At 39.2% G+C, this 20,492-nt stretch overlaps 1 protein-coding gene across 3 annotated transcripts in view; it reads right to left on the bottom strand.

Moving 5' to 3' along the window:
• Window positions 1-20,492, bottom strand: part of spata17 (spermatogenesis associated 17) — a 35,068-nt gene that overhangs the window by 13,355 nt on the left and 1,221 nt on the right. For 2 of the 3 annotated variants that reach the window (XM_027281695.1, XM_027281696.1), the window contains exons 3-8: window positions 19,276-19,357; window positions 17,677-17,727; window positions 14,917-15,020; window positions 7,827-7,950; window positions 3,291-3,533; window positions 805-926 (exon numbers count right to left, since the gene is read on the bottom strand). In XM_027281695.1, the coding sequence (XP_027137496.1) occupies window positions 805-926; window positions 3,291-3,533; window positions 7,827-7,950; window positions 14,917-15,020; window positions 17,677-17,727; window positions 19,276-19,357 (726 nt within the window). The remainder of the gene's footprint in view (window positions 1-804; window positions 927-3,290; window positions 3,534-7,826; window positions 7,951-14,916; window positions 15,021-17,676; window positions 17,728-19,275; window positions 19,358-20,492) is intronic. The other variant, XM_027281697.1, reaches the window with a different exon arrangement.

Genomic DNA, 20,492 nt, shown 5'->3' with positions numbered 1-20,492 from the left:
GGCAGGAAACAATGACAACAAGTTACATAATGGTTGCTGTTGAAGTCATGTTTGAAGTCAAACAGTGATTAGGTTCAGCATGTGTCTAAAACACAGAAAATATAGCAAACACAAAAACAACGCAAAACACACTGACAAGACACAGGGGGAAAACACAGCTATGCAAATTCCTTTTAAAAATGTCTGCACTGAGACAAAAGATTGAAGGAAAGGAAAAAGAAAGAAAACTGGGTGGTCTTCTACCATCGTCAGGGAAATGACTGTGCGAGACAGATCAAATAGAGGGTTAATAACAGTACTTCACACGCTCACACAACTGAGTAGATTAGCCTGTGACTGATAATGAGGTTATATTCAAGTGTTTTAGCAAAGACATGTACACATACATATGCACGATTCCTGATTAAAACTAAAGCAGGCCTTTAAAATAGAGAAAGCAGAGAGACTGTTTATAATAAACCGTGGTCTGAAGCAGTCTTCAAACAATCTCTTCAATATACACATTAGTTTTCATAACAAGGATGTGTCCATTTGCTACCTAATGTTGCATGAATTTGCTTGTGACAGTGTCAAGTGTGTACAATATATATATGTGTCCACTCATGTATGTGCTCACAAGCATGTATTCCTTGGTGTATATGACATAATTAAGGAAAACCTTTTATGAAACTCTTCTGGTTTATGTGTGAGTGTGATTGTATCAGAAAGCTTTTGTTGTCTAATTGTGTGTGTGGGTGTATTTTTGCATGCATTCTGTATCTGCATATTGTTCCTCACTGTGTGCCACTGTGGAATCTTACGTACTCTTGTTGTCGTAGCTGTTTCTGAGCCTCTTCCAGGTGTGTGTGAGAGGTCTGCAGACGCAACGTCAGGTCAGGACAATGCAAGTGCTGCTCCCAAACTTCCCCCGGCTCTCTGAATTGACTCTGGAATAACCACAACCGCCAACACACAAAAACACACAGACACACACAGGAATCAGATAGTGATCACTGTATATTTCTGTTTTAGATCCTGCCTCTTTCTTTCTCTGATCCCTCTCCCACAGGTAGTGATAGCTTACTGCTAAAACCAGAGGCCAATCCTCTTCATCTCCCCTCCTGTGACATAGAATCCAAGAAAGCGACGGAGAGACAGAGAAAAAAGAGTGAAGGAAATTATGGCACAAGACAGAAACAGGAGGGAAGAGTAAAACCAAGCATACCAAAGTAAAGGTGAGGGACAGAGAGGGAAGAGGAATGACAAAGTGAGCAACATGCCAAAAAGAGAGGAAAAACATGTAGTATATAGTATATTGTCTGATTAACCTCAGGGACTTGTGGTTTAATCAGACTTTCTTTTCCCCTCCTCCCATGACTTAAGCCTTAGGGTTTGTTTAAAAGAAAGAAAAAATAGTCATTGTCGTTGGTTCTACAGTTCTTCTGTCTGTCTGTCTGTCTGTCTGTCTGTCTGTTACTTTATCCATCTAACTATTTTGGGGGGATCAAATCTCACAAACAAGTCAGTTAAACTTTAAACAGCTGTCCATCAATTTTATTCCTTGCAAATCTTCTTGATGTTGTGGCTTCTTCCCTAAAGTGATGCGTTTCTGAGGTTTACTGACATCACATCAAAGTTACAAAGACAAAGAATAGTCGCTTTTAGCAACAACTTTTTGTGCCGTTTTCTATCTAACCTCATTTCCCCTTTATTTCCCCCAGAGACTTCATGTCTGTCACACTCTTGTACAAAAAACACTAAATACATTTGAAAATTCACACATTTGAAAAAATGTGAAGACAGTCTAAATCGAATAAATGCAAAAGCTCACTGATAAACAAATCTAAACTGTATTTTACAAGTCAGCTTTTGTAATTTATAAAAGCACAAGCAGTAATCGTTTGTAATAAGTCAAGGAAAGCTGACAATGTCACATTTATTAGTATCAGTATTTTCAAATCTCAACACTCATTTTAGTTTTCTTGATCTTGAGGTAAACTTAGGGTATTGCTTAATTAAGATGTCATGTTATGTCACACAATATGCAAAATATGTGAAAACATCCCGCATTTGTGATGACAAACAGCAGGAATGCTGTTTTCACTGTCTATTAGTAGATTGTGTATGGTGAGGGAGAATAAAGTGAAACCTCTACAAAATGCAACTGTAACTATATGTAAGTGTGTATGCTTTTCCGAGAGAAGTGTGTAAACTTTGAGTAGTGCAGATTAACTTAAATGTTGTTGCTTTGTTTGAGGTGACCTTCAGTTGTTGTTTGGCGTTAAAAAAAGAGGGACGATGAGAGGGGAGAGATAGAGGGAGGGACGGGGACCCTGTCCTTGCTCCTATCGCCACGGGATCGGTGGCCTGGCCTGACCACTTCCACAGCCAGCACCTCAACCTTATCCATCACCACTAGATAGTTATCACACCAGGGAGGGAGTGGGTGTGGGGTGTAAAAAGAAAGAAAGAAAGAAAGAAAGAAAGAAAGAAAGAAAGAAAGAAGGTAAGGGACTAATCACACTCAAAACAGAGGAACACAGGGAGGCACAGACAGAAAAAGACAGACATCTATAAATATAGATACATAATGTATTCTCCATGTCAGCACCAGGAGACTTTCCTGACACCATTAATGAACTCACCCTAACTACAGCCAGCTGGAGACGTATCTGTGTGTGTTTGAAGTGGAGCTAATAAAATGAGACAGATACACACCTCATTTCTGTTCACTTGTGCCATACATTACTAGATGCTAATAATGGGAAAGCACTTTGCCATAAGAAGCTACAGGGCCTAAAAAACACATGCCCACGTTGCTGTGTCTGCTTGAGGTTCAGCCATAATAACTTCTTAACTCTGTGAGTCTTTTTCAAAAGTTATTGTGGTCAAACGTTGCCAATCCAAATATGGAGGTTTCTAAAGATACAAAATGGCATTGTTCCCACCGGTCTTGATTTCGCTGAATAGATGCAATCAGAACTAATCTCTTATAATCTCTTTCTCTTATATACATATATATGTGTCATATATATGACAGGCACTAAGCAGCTCTGTGCAGTAGCCCCCAAGAGAGCAGTCTGCCATGTTTTAATGATGTCATTCTTCTTTAAAAGGAGTTTTAAAAGATCTCTGCTTTCATCAAGAACTATCTCCAATGGGACAGGAAGGGGCTCTAATAATTAGTATGACACTAATACTCTCTTTCACCTTTCAAGCATGTTCTACTGCTTTCTGTTTTCTCATTCTTTGTCTGTTTCTCTGTCTCTATCTGTTAATGTCAGTCCTGGTCCGAGCTTTAAATATTTCACCTGTTCTTTTTTGCAGGCAATGGGGTGCAGTATAGGCCTGGAGGAACTGCAGGTTCTAGTATTTTTGATCCATGGGGATCCAGGAGTCCCAGGGAAACTGGGAGCTGCTGGGCCAGGCATACCCAAGAGACAACTCCTGCCCCTGTGGGCCAGCCTGGTGGGGGCCTGGTACTTGACCTGCCTCAGCAGTTGTTCCATCTCATGGGGGGCTGGCCTGAATGGAGAGTTGAAGACCCCTGGGCACTGGAGAGAGAGAGAGAGAGAGAGAGAGAGAGAGAGAGAGAGAGAGAGAGATAGATTTATTTGGCCACACAAGGAAGACATAAGTACAATTTAAAAGACAAGGGACATGACAGGTAGGCAAAACATAAACATAAAAACACAAAACATATAAAATAACTATATACATATTTAAAGGAGAAAGATAAAAATACAGAAACGGTTGAGGAGATGGCATGCAACCCCACCCAGATTCAACCCAAGGACGTGGCAGTTGGATTAAAAATTGGATTGTACTTTAGGGATCAGGATGTCCTCCTGGGTGTTTTGTTTAGTGTTTGGGAAAACCATAAAGAAGTTTTGTTTATCATGGGGACCATCAAATAATAGAATGGTCACCTCCTGGGACAGCTTAAAATGAAACTGACTGTTAGTCATTTTTTAACAACTTTTTCAAGCCCTTTGTATTATCAATATCAACCTAAATATTCAGTGTCCCTGCTGACAACAGTTGTTGATCTTTACTGCCTTAGATGCATGTACCGTGGCTCTGGGCCAACCAAATCCTTATGCCAGGTTAAATATTTGGCAGGAGCAGTTCAGCGTGTGCAGTTCACACAAATAGTTAGACGGATAAAAAATGAGAGACAACAGACATGAATCTCAAGCTTCACTAGAACAACACGCACAAATGCGCACATGTACACATATACAAAACTTTGCTTCCCCTGTTCTGAAGTGGGGTAGAGATTTGCTACAGACGGCCTCAGTAATAATTATTCAAATCACAATGATCCTTTTGCCTGTGTGTTAATTACTAGACCAAAGCTTTGAGTTGGAGGACTCTGTATCTACTCTATATGCTAATAACACCGCTTGCTATTTAGGCCACTCTAAAAGACTGGGACAATGTAGAGAGAGGAGAGAGAAAAGGGCATAAGTGGAGAAATTACTCCAACTATATCGACCCAAACCTCACTCTTTTTAAAATGACATATTAACAGACTGGTTAATTAGTAACCGTTTTTATATTTGAGCATGAGTACTTTTGATGTAAATGTCAAGTGTTTCAGAATGTGTAGAGACATGAATTCAACTCCACTGACTCTGATTTCTGTAACCATGGGTTTTCAGGTGCAACTGCTGAAAGTAGAGCGAATGCATTATTTTTTTCGTTAGGGCATAATGGGTTGACCACCTCTTAAAACTAGAGCAATTTTCATGACTCTAGTTAGCGGTGCACACATACATCAAAATATTCTAATGTGATTAAGCCAAAGTCACAACTGGTTTAGGTCAATGAGGTTTTCTTTATATATAACACTTTCCAAAGCTACTTCCAGAATCTATAAGGTCCTTTCCTTTCAGGTTATAAAAGAGACAGACCTCTGGAATCATACAGCAGAAAGAACTGAATTATAAAGAGAACTTCTCGGTTTATGTAATCATGCAATCAGTCAGACCATTGCTGTTTGACATTTGCAGTTGCAGTATTATTGTGGACTATTGAAATGCAACTTCTTAAAATATTGCAGTAAATAAAACTAGAAAAATTTCGGCCTCGTGAGTGAGAGAAAGAACAGGTGCTCCCTGCTCCTTTTGGAAATTTCTCTTCTCAAATTAACATTGGAAATTTTGGCCTCAATCACAGTTTACAAATTAAATTTTGACAAATTTTTCTCTCCTTCTCCACTCTAGCAATGAAGTCACGCACTCTAGCTCTCGAACATTCTTCCAATACACACCCATTAATTTTTTTTGCGAAACGCTTACAAAAGTCATAGCAGCAACTTTTTTGTGTATGTGCGACAAAAACTGCGGGAGGAGTAGCATGCCAAAAAAAGGGTGTAAGAATAATAATGATAATAATAACAATAACATTAATAATAATAAACACGGTGAATAGTATATAGTGTGCTCTTTCAGGCACACTCAATAAATGATAGCAACAGACAATAGTTATTAATATATGATCAAAAATAATAATACACTGTCTTCTAAAATAACTTCTAATTTAGTGCTTATTCAGGCATGAATTCAACTTGTGACATTATATGTCCTTGAAAGAATATTTTGTGTTATATACCCTGTGCCTCCAAAAAAGCACTGCTAAAGCTTGCACCAACTCTACCTTTGCCTTTAAAGGCAAATATAGGATGCAAACTACATGAGAGCCAAGGGGAGCTTGGCTCCTTTTAATAAGACATAGGCTCTGCTGAAAACATGATTTGTTTTTTGGGAGGTCTCTAAAATATTATTATATTATATTGTATATAAGTATATTATATTGTGTTGACTGAATAAAATACCCATAAAAACATGTATACAATATACCTGAAGCAATGAAGTAAAAATTTTAATTTTCTGTCTGGTTAATGACATTTCTTTAGTGTTCAGTATAAGTCCATAAAATGCATTAGGGATGAGTGTACACACCTAACTCAAACAGGAAGGGACAGAAGGCTGGGGACACACAAACACACACACAAACTTAATCCTCACCACTCCTAAAGACACACACACACACACACACACACACACACACACATGCGCGCGTGCGCGCAAGCCCAAAAGTACCAACCTAGCTACGGGAAGAGCAATGATGTTGACCCCAGGAACACACCATCTCTGTCTCTGTCATAGGGACTTGGGGCCTTTTGGTAAGCTGTGTGTGTGTGTGGGTATGTCGGTGTGTGTGTGTGTGCGTGCATGCATGTGTGTGTGTGGGCTGGGGTCCGAGAAGTGAGGAAGGATGAACTGTGTGGGAGAGCCATCTATTCACTGCTGACAAGGTCAGAGCTACGAAGGGAAAGAGTCCCCTGCCATATGCAGAGAAAAAGAGAGAGAGAGAGATATAGAGAGAAAGAGATGGACAGAGGGCGGGGAAGAGCACACAAACTTTTCTTCTTGCTTTCTTACCTTCTTGCTAATTCATTAAATATGCAATATATTTAAATAGTAAATGCTAAAAACAATGAATATATGGGTCTATAGCCAATCCAAAGCATTTGGAGAGTCAAAAACAATCCGATAAAACACAGACTCTGCTGCACTCCAGCTTACAGCCCCTACATAATAAAATGTGGAGGATGTGAACATAGGATACCTGCAGGAAATAGGTAGTAAGCCAGATGATGACGATGCTGGTCGCACAGGCATGAAGGAGAGAGAGGGAGAGAGAGGAGTAGCGGTGCTGAATCAACAGTGACCAGTGTGCTTTGTCTTCATTATGATCCCAGTGGGGAGTCACAGAGATGCGTACATGCCACACACACACACACACATACATGCACACCTGTGCCAGGGGAAGCACTAAAATACTCCACTCAGCACATCAGAAGAGCCATGAGGACACATACTTACTCATGTGCACACACACACACACACACACATGCACACCTCAGTTGCACACAGCCCACCTGTGTTAACAAAAGAAGGAAAGAAAGTAGAATACTCAATTTTTTCTCTCTGTAACCTGTTTCTGGAGGAACTCCCCATCTCTTATCACGTTGCCTATGTGGGTCCCTGCATCTTTAGCGGTGCATGTGTGTATGGGTATGCGTGTGCTAACTTTCTTTGTACAAATTCTCTAGTGAGTCGGTGATGTTGCCTGTATATTCTCTAAGATGTGCATTTCAGACCATTTCAGTGACCATAGATGTCTATCATTAATAATAGTGACGTATTATCAGTATTATTATAACAAGATATTGATGATGAAAATAAAACAATTGTTGTATAATTTCATATGTGATCAAAAAGATACAACACTCTCTCTGATATTTGTCATATCGAATCTTACTTTTAAACAAACAAAATATAGTTTTATAAATCAGATATAACTCTGGGTTTAAATATTGCTTAGAGATTACATTTGAAGAACAGGATTTTATTAACAATGCCTGGGGAACCTAAGAATAAATCTGTGACAGGACATCTGCTAGTCTACTTTAAAGTGACATTACAGAACTATTTTTCACAAACTTAAACGAATACAGATATTTTGTGCCTTTATGTACATATTATTATGTATATAATGTGTACATAACAATGAGTTTAAAGGATCATCAGCTGTTCTACCAAATGACTACTCACTACCCACTCGTTCACAGACTACATTCATCCCTCCGCTATCACTACGGATAACTGCTTTTCCGCTTTATTTTTTATCTGCTCAATAAGATATATGTAGAATGTCTGTTAAGAAGGAATTACGATTTAATTTCAGCCTCAGTCAAATTCTGGTCTAATGTTTGCCATTTCTATGTCAATATGTCATTTCTATGTCTGTGTGTGTGTTTGTTCCTGTGGACCAACCTGCTTCGTACTGAGGAGGTGGTGTAACCGGTAAGCTTGGTAGACCTTGGCTGTCTGCTCTTTCACCATCTCCAGACAGTCTCTCTCTCTCTTCTGGAGTTCCTCAAGTTCATCCAGCTCCTGCCTACAGGACACACAGACACACCATACACAAATATTTTTGCAATTCAAATTTCAAACATCCATTTAATTCATTTATATGATGAGTATTTGACAGAGATCACATTCAAATATAAAAAGAATAAATATGCACTGAACAATAAATTAAAATGAGATGAATAATTCAGTTTATCCACCATTGTACACTAATATCTACGATATAATTTATTGGCTTCAGAAGTAATCAAATCAATCTAAATCATACAGCAGCAATAGTTTATCATACTCTTACATTCATGTATGTTTGCTGAATGACATTGACTAACTGGATACTACTAGTACATTTTGTCTTACTTCATTCATCACTTACTTTAACAGACTAATGTTTTCTGTCCAAATTAAGCTGTTATGTTACACATTAAACTTTCAGCTGACTTCATAGTTCAACATAATTTAAATGAAAGACTTGCACAATGTAAACTCAGGTAAGTAGATTTGTGCATGTGTTAGTGTGCATTTGGAACACAGTTGTAAAAAGTCATAAAAGCTGACTGTTCCCTGAAGTGTCCTTCACATGGATAAAAAAATGCCTAATGATAAGAGAGAGACTGGTACAGACATGGAAAGACAGAGGAGCTGTGGGAGAAAAACAAGCGAATGAGACTGCTCGAATAGAAAAAAGCAAAGTGAGAGAGCAAGAGGCTATAAGTGGGAGGATGATGGATATATTTCATCACCGCAGCCAGGACAGGTCTGTCTGTGACATCTGTTAAGCGAAGCTGGCTAAATGGGATGCATTAAAAGCCCATACACAGCAATTTCATTCCGCAGTCACACAGCCTTATTGTTACAAGGGGGTAATAACTTAAAAAGGGAATTGGAAACAATTACTAAAACACACATACCATGGTAATGTGAAAATACACACACACACACAGCTAAGAGTCGAAATGAAGCTCATCGACAATCCTCTTTTCTCTTTTCATATCCCTTCTTTTTTCTCCCCTTCCTCTCTTCTTCTGCTTCTTTCTCTATGCAGCTTCTGTTTTCAATTACAAGCCTCCACAGAGGAATCAGAATATTCATAGTCTGTCTGTAATGTGAGGTTAACACATTCTGCGGCTACTGACATTTAAAAAGAAATCACAACACCATCTCCGCTGCCTTTGCATTCTCATTCCTTCCTCAGCACCAGATTAAATTACAAAATAAATGAAATATGCAGAGCACTGTGTGGGTGCGCGTTTGTGTGTGTGTGTGTGTGTGTGTGTGTGTGTGTGTGTGTGTGTGTGTGTGCATGTGTGTGTATGTGTGTGTGTCTGTGGTGAGAATAAGAGCAAGTCTAAATGTGTCTGTGTGTGTTTATGTAATATTAAGCACAGAAATTTAAGACTGTGTGTATGGATGTGTGGTTGTATATCTATTGTGTGTGTGTAAATATAGAGGTTGCTTGGCCCCTATTTGTCCACCTGGCTAACAGGGATATTACTTATTAATGTAAAATATAAAGTTCTGGTTTATTGTGGGGCAGTCTGGTTCACAAACCAATTGGTGTGTGTGTATGTTTATGGTATATGCGTGTATTCCTGTTCGTTTATGCAATAATACCGCCTTAAAAACTGACTGCCAATGTTTTTGGGGGTCAGGACCTGTTCTCATGTGTCTGTGTGTGTCTGAGCCACGAGTGTTTAAGTGTGACTGTATGTGCGTGTGTGTATGTGTGTGTGCGTGCGCATGTGACTATATGTTCATGTTCATACTATGTTTTCACACACTTTTGAATGTATGTGTCTGTGTGTGCGTGTGCGTGTGTGTGTCTGTGTGTCAGGCTGAATGGGTGACCTTTGCTTCCCTGCCCCCAGCCCCAGTGTTATTAATTGCTGTGTAGTGGACAAAAGCCAAACAGATTTGTAACGGCTGAAGGCACCTCGATCTGTGTCGACCCAACCAGCCGCCACAACATACAACCCTCATTAGCCCTGTTCGGCACGCAGCACGTGACCTATGTGTGTGTGTGAGTGTGTGTGTGACAGTGTATGTGTTTGACAGAAAGAAAGAAAGAAAGAAAGAAAGAAAGAAAGAAAGAAAGAAGTGGTAAAACACCAGCTTGTAATCCTGTTATATGTTTATGATGCTCATGCCTTTATAGGAATCATCTTGGATGATATATATTTTGACTTCTGTGTATGAAAACATTAACTTTTGTGTATTACCTTCATATTTGGAGTACATTATGTCAGTGTGTCACACTTTTTAAAACCAAATCATAAATCTAAGTCTGTGTATAAAATCACTGGAAATATTATCTTAAAAACAAGTTCCTGTTACAGCATTTCTTTAAAACATCTTTATTATTTAATTTCATTATTGTATTTCAAAGATTAATGCTATTTTTCATATCGACAGCTAATATATGGCATTCTTCGGTATACAAATCAAGTGAATATCTTCCTGATGTCCCCACTTAGATTAAAAGTTCATTAGGAAGTCTCTTTAGAGCCAGTATGAACAGGAGAAAAGACTGAAGCGAAGCAAACAAAACCTGTTTCAATATACACATGGGCACTTGATTATTGTTTAAACAACAAACAATTGCAAACCTATCCTTTAATGGATTCTGGGTGCGTGGAAACATATTTAGAGTTGATTTAATTCCACTTGAAAGTCATTCAACTGTAAGACAAAAGTATGATGACAAATGTACTCTAACTGCACTATCATGTCAGCACTTTACATTATAGTATCATATGTTTATATTCAGTTTCATTGTGCTATAAAATCATCCTTTGATATACAGATTACAGTTATTTATTACAATTATTTTATTATAGCAAATATTCAAATATAATGATTATTGGATGGTTATAATGTGCTCAGTATGGCCTATACTGCAGTGTGAGCACTCTAACTACAGATTACTTCTGATGGCTGCTGAACTGTTGGACAAACTAATCAAGCACACTTGAACTACTTTAAATAACTGAAACTCTAACTGACATTTTCAACCTGGACTGTTAACTTATTTAAATAGCTAATATAGTACAGCTAAATTTCTCATTCTTTCTCAATTATTTACTCCCTGGTTCACAACGGGGCATCACGAGCTGATTAGATATCAAAGAGTGAGGCATTGTGGGATGGCAGGCCACATCTGCGGTCATCCAGGGCAGCACCAGAGAAGCTAATTGGCCAGGTTCTAAATATTTAATGCAGTCTTGACCTGATTGGCTGTTTTAATTGCTCCAATTAAATGATTCAATAGCTGGCAAGGAGGGAGTAGTCAGTCAATTTAGACAGTGAACGGCTCAATGTATTGAGTTATCAACACCCACATAACAAAGAGTCTCTATTTAAGTGACTGACTAATTCACTAAAGTGGTAAAACTGATGCTATGAAAAGGTGTGGAAGCAAACAATGATTCTCGTGTTGAAATGATCTCCAATCAATAGTCCAACTATTCAAAACTTACTTATTAAAAACTACATATTTTTCTCCATTGTTTTACTCTCAAAAGTTATTTCCAAAAGAAAAAGGCAGAGCAAAGCACCCAGATTATATTTCACACACACACACACACACACACACACACACACACAAAGCATACACAAATCCAATCAGACTGAAGGAGTGAACTTCTCTCCACCCAAACTGGATCAGAAAGAAAGAGCAGTAAAAGAAAGACTGACGCATAGAAGCGGAGAGTGATCGCAGGGCAGGCGTGCAGGCAGGCCCGCACTCGCTCCAACATAGCAGCTCTCCTTTCATGAATGTCCTTGAGAGAGACACAAGAGAGTGAGGAATGAACAAGGCTGTAGTAAAGAGAGACAGGAGAAAAGTAGAGAGGAAGAGAGAGCATAGCATCAGACAAGGAAAAAAAACACTAGTGCTGCCCAGCCTAGCAACACAAAGTCCATATATTCTCCCTTGTTCTCCTTAGGATAAGTTAAAAAAAAATTCTATGTCGTAGCAACATCACAGTGAGAATTATTTATCTGATTATGGCAGTAATAATTACCCAGCTGTTTATTGCAGATAGAGGAATAATTCATGCAGTCAACAGGCCGTGTTGGTGGCGGTGGCGACGACACCAGCACATTTAGTAAATATGCAAAGCGGGCTTGCTCTGCTTTCCTAATTGCCCCCATCGTCCCACTGCATGCCCTTATTAAAGCCCAGGAACTTTAAGTGTCTCCCTGACAAAGTGATAAATTGTTGGGGTATCAAGGAAAACTGTGGCAGAGTGGGGACTGCGCCAGGGTCCTGACTTCATTAGGCTATGCAGAAGGAGAGGAAGGATGAATGAGGATGGACACTGAAGCACAGTGAACCTGTGGCAGAGAGAGGAAGAAAAAGATATAGAGCAAAATAGATTGAGAAAGAGAAGGAGAAAGAAAGAGGAGATTGAGGGAGAGAGGCCGATTAAGGGCAGGGGATAGAAGAGAGTAGTGTAAGTAGTGTGTATTAGCTGGATGCTGTACCTAATGAAATGACACAGATGGTTTCGTGCGGGGGAGATCTGTCATGAGTAAGAAAGAGAGACTGCAATAGAGACTCAGAGAGAGAGAAGAGAGAGAGGTTCAGCAGTCTATGTATTACTCCTATATCATTACCATGCACAGCCGATCAGCCTGCACTAAATGGGGACCATTAGTCCAACTTTGAATAATTTATGCAGCGGGTTGGACAGACAGACAGACTTACAAGAAGGAGGGAGCAGGTGGATTAAAAAGCGGATCTTTGCAGGCTGAGTGATCAGGCAGCGTGCGATCCGAGGGCTCAGCGGCTAACACAGAAAGGATATTTTAAATAAATGCCGGCACGACGTTAATTGATCGTGACCCTGGCAGCGCTAAATAAACATGTGATTAACTGGAGAGAAAGTGACCTCAACACCCCAAACCACTGTGGAGGAGGGGCTATGAGTGTGTGTGTGTGCATGTGTGTGTGAGTATGAAGAGACTGGGTATGTCACATAGTTGATATTGAAACAGTAACTCTAAACCCAGTAAAATGACTTTACAAATAGCACACCTTGAATATATTTTTACAATTCTTTACTTCCACATTTAAAATATAATATAAGAAGCTGAAAACAGACAAAATACTGTATAAATCATTAGTAGGGCAGGGTAAAAAAACAGGACTTGTGCCAATACCTGACTTTGACACCAGTTCCTGAATTTCTTTCAATACCAATTTAATAAAATCCATTATGACAAAAAAAAAAAAAATACATTACACAATATGGTACAATTACTCACTTCAGAAGGAGGAAGCGAGACCTCTTTGCCTGCTCTAAAGAGCAGCTAGTCTGGGCCTGTCAACTATCCATAGTGTGAACTTCAGGTTATTTCTGTCCTTTCACCTATTGTTCTATAAGTAACATGTTTGCAAACAATGTTTGTCATCAGAGACGCTCTTCACCTCCAGTTATCTATCCCTGCGGTGCTAAGGAGGGAACGAGCCGGGGATTCCATCCATGAGTGGACAATGTGGTTAATAGACTGTCTTGGGACCTAATGTAGTTTTTTTTATGCATGCCTGAACAAGATGAGATGTTGATGAAATCTACTCATATCCGAATTTGGTACTGAATGACTATGCATTTTTTGATACAACTCAGTCGCTGCCAAAGTTCAGTACCCAGCCCTAAACAGTAGTTGCTTAGTTTCCTGGTTCTCATAAGTTATCACAAGCTGTGTAACCTTAGCGTTGGTCTAATTACACATTACAAATACATTTTCACTATGACTTCTGTAAATGCTCACTTGAAGTCCTGGAAAAATTGTGTGGAAAAAGTGGAAAAATGGAAAAGCACCAGGCTTTAATCACTGTCAAGTGTCAGAACACTTGACAAAGTTGTATGTGTTTGTGTATCTGTCTTAGTGTGTGACTAAAGAGGCAACATTTCCTTAATGGACTTCAACAGCCTAGTTCCCTCTACCTCTAAAAGGGGCAGGGAGTGTGGAGGAAAGGTGGAACGCTGGTGGGGAAGTGAGGGGGGAAGTCAGTGATCCAAGGAGCACTTTAACAAATTTACATTTAATTTTAGCAGAAGCCTAAAGATATTTTCCGGTAAAATATATTAGCAACATTAAAAATGTGACTATTAGCTAAACGTGATGGTTTTTTTTTGTCAAAAATAAAAGATGGCGTATCTCTAGCAGTAAGCCCTGGAGCACAGGATGTTTTATTAATGCACGAGCTGTGGTTCAAATCAGAGGCTAATTTTTAATTTCTTCACATCGTTCACTTCTCTCTCTCTTAGCCTCGAGCGCTTCAGAGGACTTCTCTTTCTTTTTTCCTTCCTATCTATCTCTTTGTCACTTCCTCTCTTTCATTCCTTCACTTTTACTTTCCTCTTTCCCTGTTCCTGCTCGCTTCTTCTGTGGTAACAACTATGTACACTGCTCTCCTGCTCTCTCTCTCTCACACACAAACACATGCACGCGCACACACGTTTTAAGGTTATGGGTACACAAGTACACCTTTATGCTAATCAGATCAATTCATCTTGACTGACATGTACCGGCGAACTCCCTTCATGGTCATGTAGTGGTCCCTAGGCAAAAATATGTTTTCCCACATACACATAACCACATAACAACACATAAACGGTAAATGATACAAAAACTCAACAAGTCAGGGTCACTAAGACAGAAGAGAGAGGTGGAAAAAGAAGGGAAGCAATCCACAATTTAATTTCTTTTAAAACACCTTAACATAAAAGGTATGTAAAGATAAGGTATGGTTGCTTCTTGTCACCTGTTGTATTGTGCAGTATATCAGTTGTAATATCTGTTGAAGAGTATTGACAACTGCACTGTATAAATAAAAAATATAATAAAAACAAAAGAACTCAATGTGAGTTGCACTGGAAAGTCAATATAATATAAATTGTCTAGCAACATAAAAAATGTTGAGGAGAAAGCAGGCAATGTCTGCTCTCTTGAGCTTTATACTGTACAGCACCATTCGTTTTTTTTTTACCTGACAAGTTCATTTTTCTGTGAAACTCCTTCCAGATAGCTCTTGCGTGCATAGAAATTGTGAATATACTTCCTCACAAAGAATCCTCTCCATCTCCGCTGGATCTGTGAGGGATTAAAGCATGACAGAGGTTTTCTTAGTTAGTTTTCCAACAACATGAGGAAATGTGGGAGTTGGGAAACCTGGTAGGTTGTGTCAACTGGTAACTGTTAACAAATATCAAAAAAGTAATTTGTTTAACAGAGCAATTATTTCAATGACTAATAAGGTTGCTCCTCACAGACGGTAAGGTAAAGCATTATGGCATGTCATGGTGATGTTACTGTTTCTCAGATTTTTCAAATTTGTTTTGACCTTCCAACTAACAATATTATAACATATAAATAACCACCATAATGCTAAGTCACAGATAGAAAGACATTGCTATGTGTCTAACCATTGTATTTGCCATCTGAACACAATCTTGTCAATATTTATTCTCATTACTTGAACTTGAAGAGGACACATTAACCATAAAAAATAAGACAGACGATGATATTAACATATGTGGGCGAACACGTTTAAATCATGTATGACCATGAAAGCAGTTTTATCCTGTAGTGTTGGAGGGACAATCCAAGGGGGTACAGACAGCTGTCACAGCTCCATACGTTTAACTGTATCGGTCCCCATTGATTGTGGAGGCTGCAGATTAGCTAGCACACACACACCCACACACACCAGTGGACCATTTTAAAGCAAGGGGGCGGATGTCCTTCAGACTAATTAGGAGATTAAAACAATGGCAGGTAAAAGAATAATCACACTATGAGAAGAGGGAAGAGGAGAGAAGAGGAGAAGTGGAGGATGGGGAAAAACAACAAAGAGCAAAATGAGAATTAGCATTGATCTGCCAGTCAATAGATAATTTTAAATAAAGTAATTGCCGCCTCCTGAGTTCTTGCTGACCTTTGTTGACTAGTGAAATCGATGCTGTTGAATCTAATACAAATCCGAGGTGCGGCATGTAAACACTGGTTTCTATTACAGCCCTAATACATTATCCTCTGTTAGCTACCACGCCATGATAAAGACAACAGGAGGGGAGAGGAAAAAAAGAAAAGAATCAAAATTGATTCAAAGGAAGTGTCACAAGGGGATTCTGAGATGATTGTTTCTCCCTTTGTGTCTTCTTTTTTCTCGTTCGCTCTTTCTCTCTATTTACACACTGAATATTTCTTTGGCCTGTGAGTACAGATGCCCTTCACTCATTCATTTATGCTCTCTGTCTCTGTCTCTCTCTGTCTCTCTGTCTCAGTCTCTGTCTCTGTCTCTCTCTGTCTCTCTCTGTCTCTGTCTCTCTCTCTCTCTCTCTCTCTTTCAGCTTTTCAACAGTAATATTGAGTTATGTTTAATCAATATGCTTTCTCTGTTTTGTCTGAAATTTGTGTCTTTATTTGCCCCATTATAACTCTTTAGCAGCAGTGGGCAGTGCATAGTGCAGCGCTCAGGGACCAACTCCACTTCTGAGGTCAAAGCCTTGGTCAAGGGCAGTGGCAATGTTCCTAATACCTTCATGTATGTTTTGGTTTTTTTTTGCGGTGAGAGAAAACTGGAGCAGCCAGAGAAAACACAGACAAACACGAAATAAAGCACGCTCTGAAAAGAAATCCTCATTTGGCCCTTGTGGGGTTCAAACTCAGTACTTTCATGAACTTCTAACCAATGAGCCACTTTGCTGCCCAATTCACATATATTTTATTTTCTATAAAAACTCATATTGCTTCCTTTAGGAAACTGTGGCTACTTTATATGGGTATAAAGACCTCTTTTCTCTAACTTCAGAAGCTTTTGCTCTGCTCTACATGATGACATCACCCCTAACCTTTCACCCTTTAACCTAAAACAGTTGGGTCAAGCACTACTCCTGGATCTATGTCTCTACTATTATGTGACATTTATTGAAAAGACAGGGTGGTCAGCTTTATTTGTTTGGGTTTCCATTAAGTGTAAAACTTGAAGACCTCAATTTCCAGGATTTTGCACGAATATGAAAATATTGCAACCCTCTTTGTCCAGCTGGAGAGTGACACACCCTCTTCAATAAACACTAGTGGGGTTTTTTGTTGGCCTATAAAACCCTTTAATGGTTTAGGCAGAGTGAAACAGTTAGCCAAAGGAGTAGGCTATAGGAACTGTAAAAATATAAGGTTTCTGTGCAATATCCTTGTGTAAAAGTGCCAAAGCATCAGTCACAGCCACAGTGTTATGATTTATGGGATGAACAGTAGTAGCTGCTGAGGGGATAAAGGGAACACTTGATGGACATGAGCACTGAGGAAAAACAAAGAAATTAAACAAATGTTGCCAATATGATTTTATGCAGAGGGCCTCTTACTAAGAACTGTGCATAAATCATAATATTTAAGTTATTATACCTGTATCTGGTGGACAATCTTTTGAGTGTACACTAATGAGCCAACTAATGTGTAATATGTCAAGATATATTTGCAATAAGTCATTCTGAAATATAAATATATATTTTTTTATATATATCTAAATGATATATACAATTACATTGTGCAGGAACATGATACCACTTGAAAAAGCAGGAAACTATGCTGCATGTAAGATTAAAAAAGCTGCTGATGATGGACAATATTTGCAATGAAGTGAGCTTACAGGCTCCTTCATGGGGCCTCCCATTCACAGGACACACAGAGAAACAGCGTCCCCCACAACACTCCATTTGCCAAAACAAGACACTGTGCTGATATTTACCCTGACCGCCATCTCCTCGTAGAAATTCATCTTCATGATAAAATATGCCGCCTGTGAACACAAAGGAAAAGATGGCGTTACATCTTGTCTGCCAGCCCTCTGATCTGTCCACAGCAGGCGTCAAAGATAAAGAGCTCTTTATACATAATACATTGCACAGAGGCAGCACAGATAGGGCCACTGTAGAGGGGAGGGAGGAGGGAAGGGGGCAGAAAAGGAGAGAGGGCAAGCAAGAGAGACAAGAAGAACAAGAGAATAAGTCAGGTGGATAGAGAGAGAGAGACAGAGAGAGAGAGAGAGAGAGAGAGAGAGAGAGAGAGAGAGAGAGAGAGAGAGAGAGAGAGAGAGGGAGAGGGAGAGGGAGACAGAGAGAGAGAGAGAGAGTAGTTAGCGGGACTTTGTATCAAGAGGAGGACAGTACTCCCTTAATACAACAACACGGACAAGGGCCAAGAAAATCTATGGTAGTCAAACAGCGAGCTAATGGAGATGTATGACGGCCAAACGCTCTCCTCTGGATTTCATAATCAATGACAGCACTGCTAGAAGTGACAAACAAAAGGCCAGAGAATATTTAGTGGCGCACTTGAGCCATCATACACAAAATGTGCCGGCTGACCACTGGGGGCACATTTCAGGAGCAAACTGGAGAGTCTGCCATAAAAGGGATCTCAACACGTCTTTTTTAATAACGAGGAGGGAAGCGAAGGAGGAGAGGAAGGGGAAGCAAGACAAAGACTTGAAAGGAGGTTGTAAATTCAGCTTGATGTTTTGAGATGAGGCTTTGTGCACGTCATATTACACATGATACGGTCCGCAAAAGTGAGAGAGAAAGAGACAGACAGACAGACAGACAGACAGAGAAAGAGAGAGAGAGAGAGAGAGAGAGAGAGAGAGAGAGAGAGAGAGAGAACAGAATCTCTCAGGGCTAATTCAAAATAGTGCACTGTGGCAATTTTGAGTGATTCAAATTAGCGCTCGTCTGTTTCCAAATGAGACCAAACAGCCTCTTTTTAGCCCATATGTGCGTTGTGACACATCCGTCATCGTTTATTTCAACACCCCACCACCACCACCCCCCGACTTTCCATTTCTTGAACGCCTCCCAAACGGCGGCTGGCAGTTATGCTTTAGCAAACAGTCAATTTACAGGCATGATAAATAGCTTGTTGTGATACGTTTACAAAACTCAATCCAGGGGAAAATTATACGTGAGAGCGCTGGGTATTGGATCCGGTATCAACAATCTGTTCAATTAAGAAGCAGTTGGAGGCAATATGCTGAAAATGGGGCCTTGTTTTACTAAAGCACACACACACACACACACACACACACACACACACACACACAAACTCCTCTACTCTTTCCTTCGCTTATTTCCTCTCCATACTCTTTATATACATCCCGGGAGTTGTGATATAGATGGAATTCCTTATCATACTGCATCATATTTCCTAAGTGCTAATTTCCCAATGTGTAATGAGTGAATTATATCTCTTAAGGTCAGACGCAGGGACTTAGGAATATAGCAATTGAATTCTAATGCATGCTATCATAACATAATCAATATATCTATAGCCGTTCCAGGCACTGGCTTACCTTCACCATTTGTCTGAAACGTGCCCTTGCTGTGAAGCCTCGCCATATCTTCTGTATAATGACTGCCTGCTTGTGCAGATGGCTGTAAAAAAAAAAGTCATTTTGAGAGAGCATTGAATGTGTATTTTTTAGTAGTTGAAATGCAGAAAAATACTGAAAAACACACACATGTAAGAAAGAAAGGAAATATATATATATATATAATATATATACTATATATATATATATAGATATATATATATATATAAAATTGAGTACAAAAAAAACTCTAAAAAGCAACCAAATTAAAACCTTCTAGAAATACAAAGGCACTACAAATAAAAATAAAAATACTAAAAGCAAAAAGAATGAAGATATTCCATGTAATGCAATTAAATTTATTAAATCACAAAATTCTCTCAAACCACTTCTGCTGTAATAAATTGTGATCTCTATTTAAAAAAAAAACAGAAACAATAAAGAAAAGAGTGTATTTGTTTTCTGCATACAAATGTTGTTGTAAAAGGTTGTAAAGGACTTCAATTAAAAGGTCAGGGAAACATTACACTTACAAACACACGTTCTCACAAAGACACACACACAACATTTCTGCTCCTCCAGGCTTTTCGATCATGTCTGATGAGCCTTTCACCCCCTTTAGTCGGCAGCACACATTTGTATTCATCTTCAAACATACTCTAAATGCAAGTCCACTGCGATTCTCTGCCTCCAATGAGGCCATCAATTTCCAAAAGGCCATTCATATGCCCAGAAAATCAATGCTTATAGTGGGGATAGCACAACCCCGGAGTTGCACTTAGGCAGCTAAAATTGTTGCTAATTATCCACTTAACGCATTGATCAATTAACTAAAGTAATCTGAATTAACCTACTGTCTGGAAGTTTGTCTGCTGACCCTGCAGAATGGTGCTGGGGTCACAGTATAGGAACAAGCACATAGATAGAGACATTCATTTCTCTGTGTGTGAAAGGAGCACAGAGTGCAAGCGACATTTATTCCTCGAGGCCATTTGCAAAGCTCTAGAAGTGGGATAATTATGAGAGTGAGCTAGGATCAGGGTTTCCCTTGAAATTAACTCTTAAGAGTCCAGCTTGAATGTTTCCCAACCCCTGAAGGAAAAGGAAAACCTCAAATTGGTATATAAAATATTAAGGCTTGTATTATTTTATGTGTTTTTTTCTGGGTTTCAGATTCAAATGGGACAAACACACACTCA

Source organism: Larimichthys crocea, chromosome VIII, assembly GCF_000972845.2.
Source record: "Larimichthys crocea isolate SSNF chromosome VIII, L_crocea_2.0, whole genome shotgun sequence".
Taxonomy (NCBI): Eukaryota; Metazoa; Chordata; class Actinopteri; family Sciaenidae; genus Larimichthys; species Larimichthys crocea.
The sequence above is the reverse complement of the archived record's forward strand: the minus strand, read 5'-3'. Positions and strand labels throughout refer to the sequence as shown.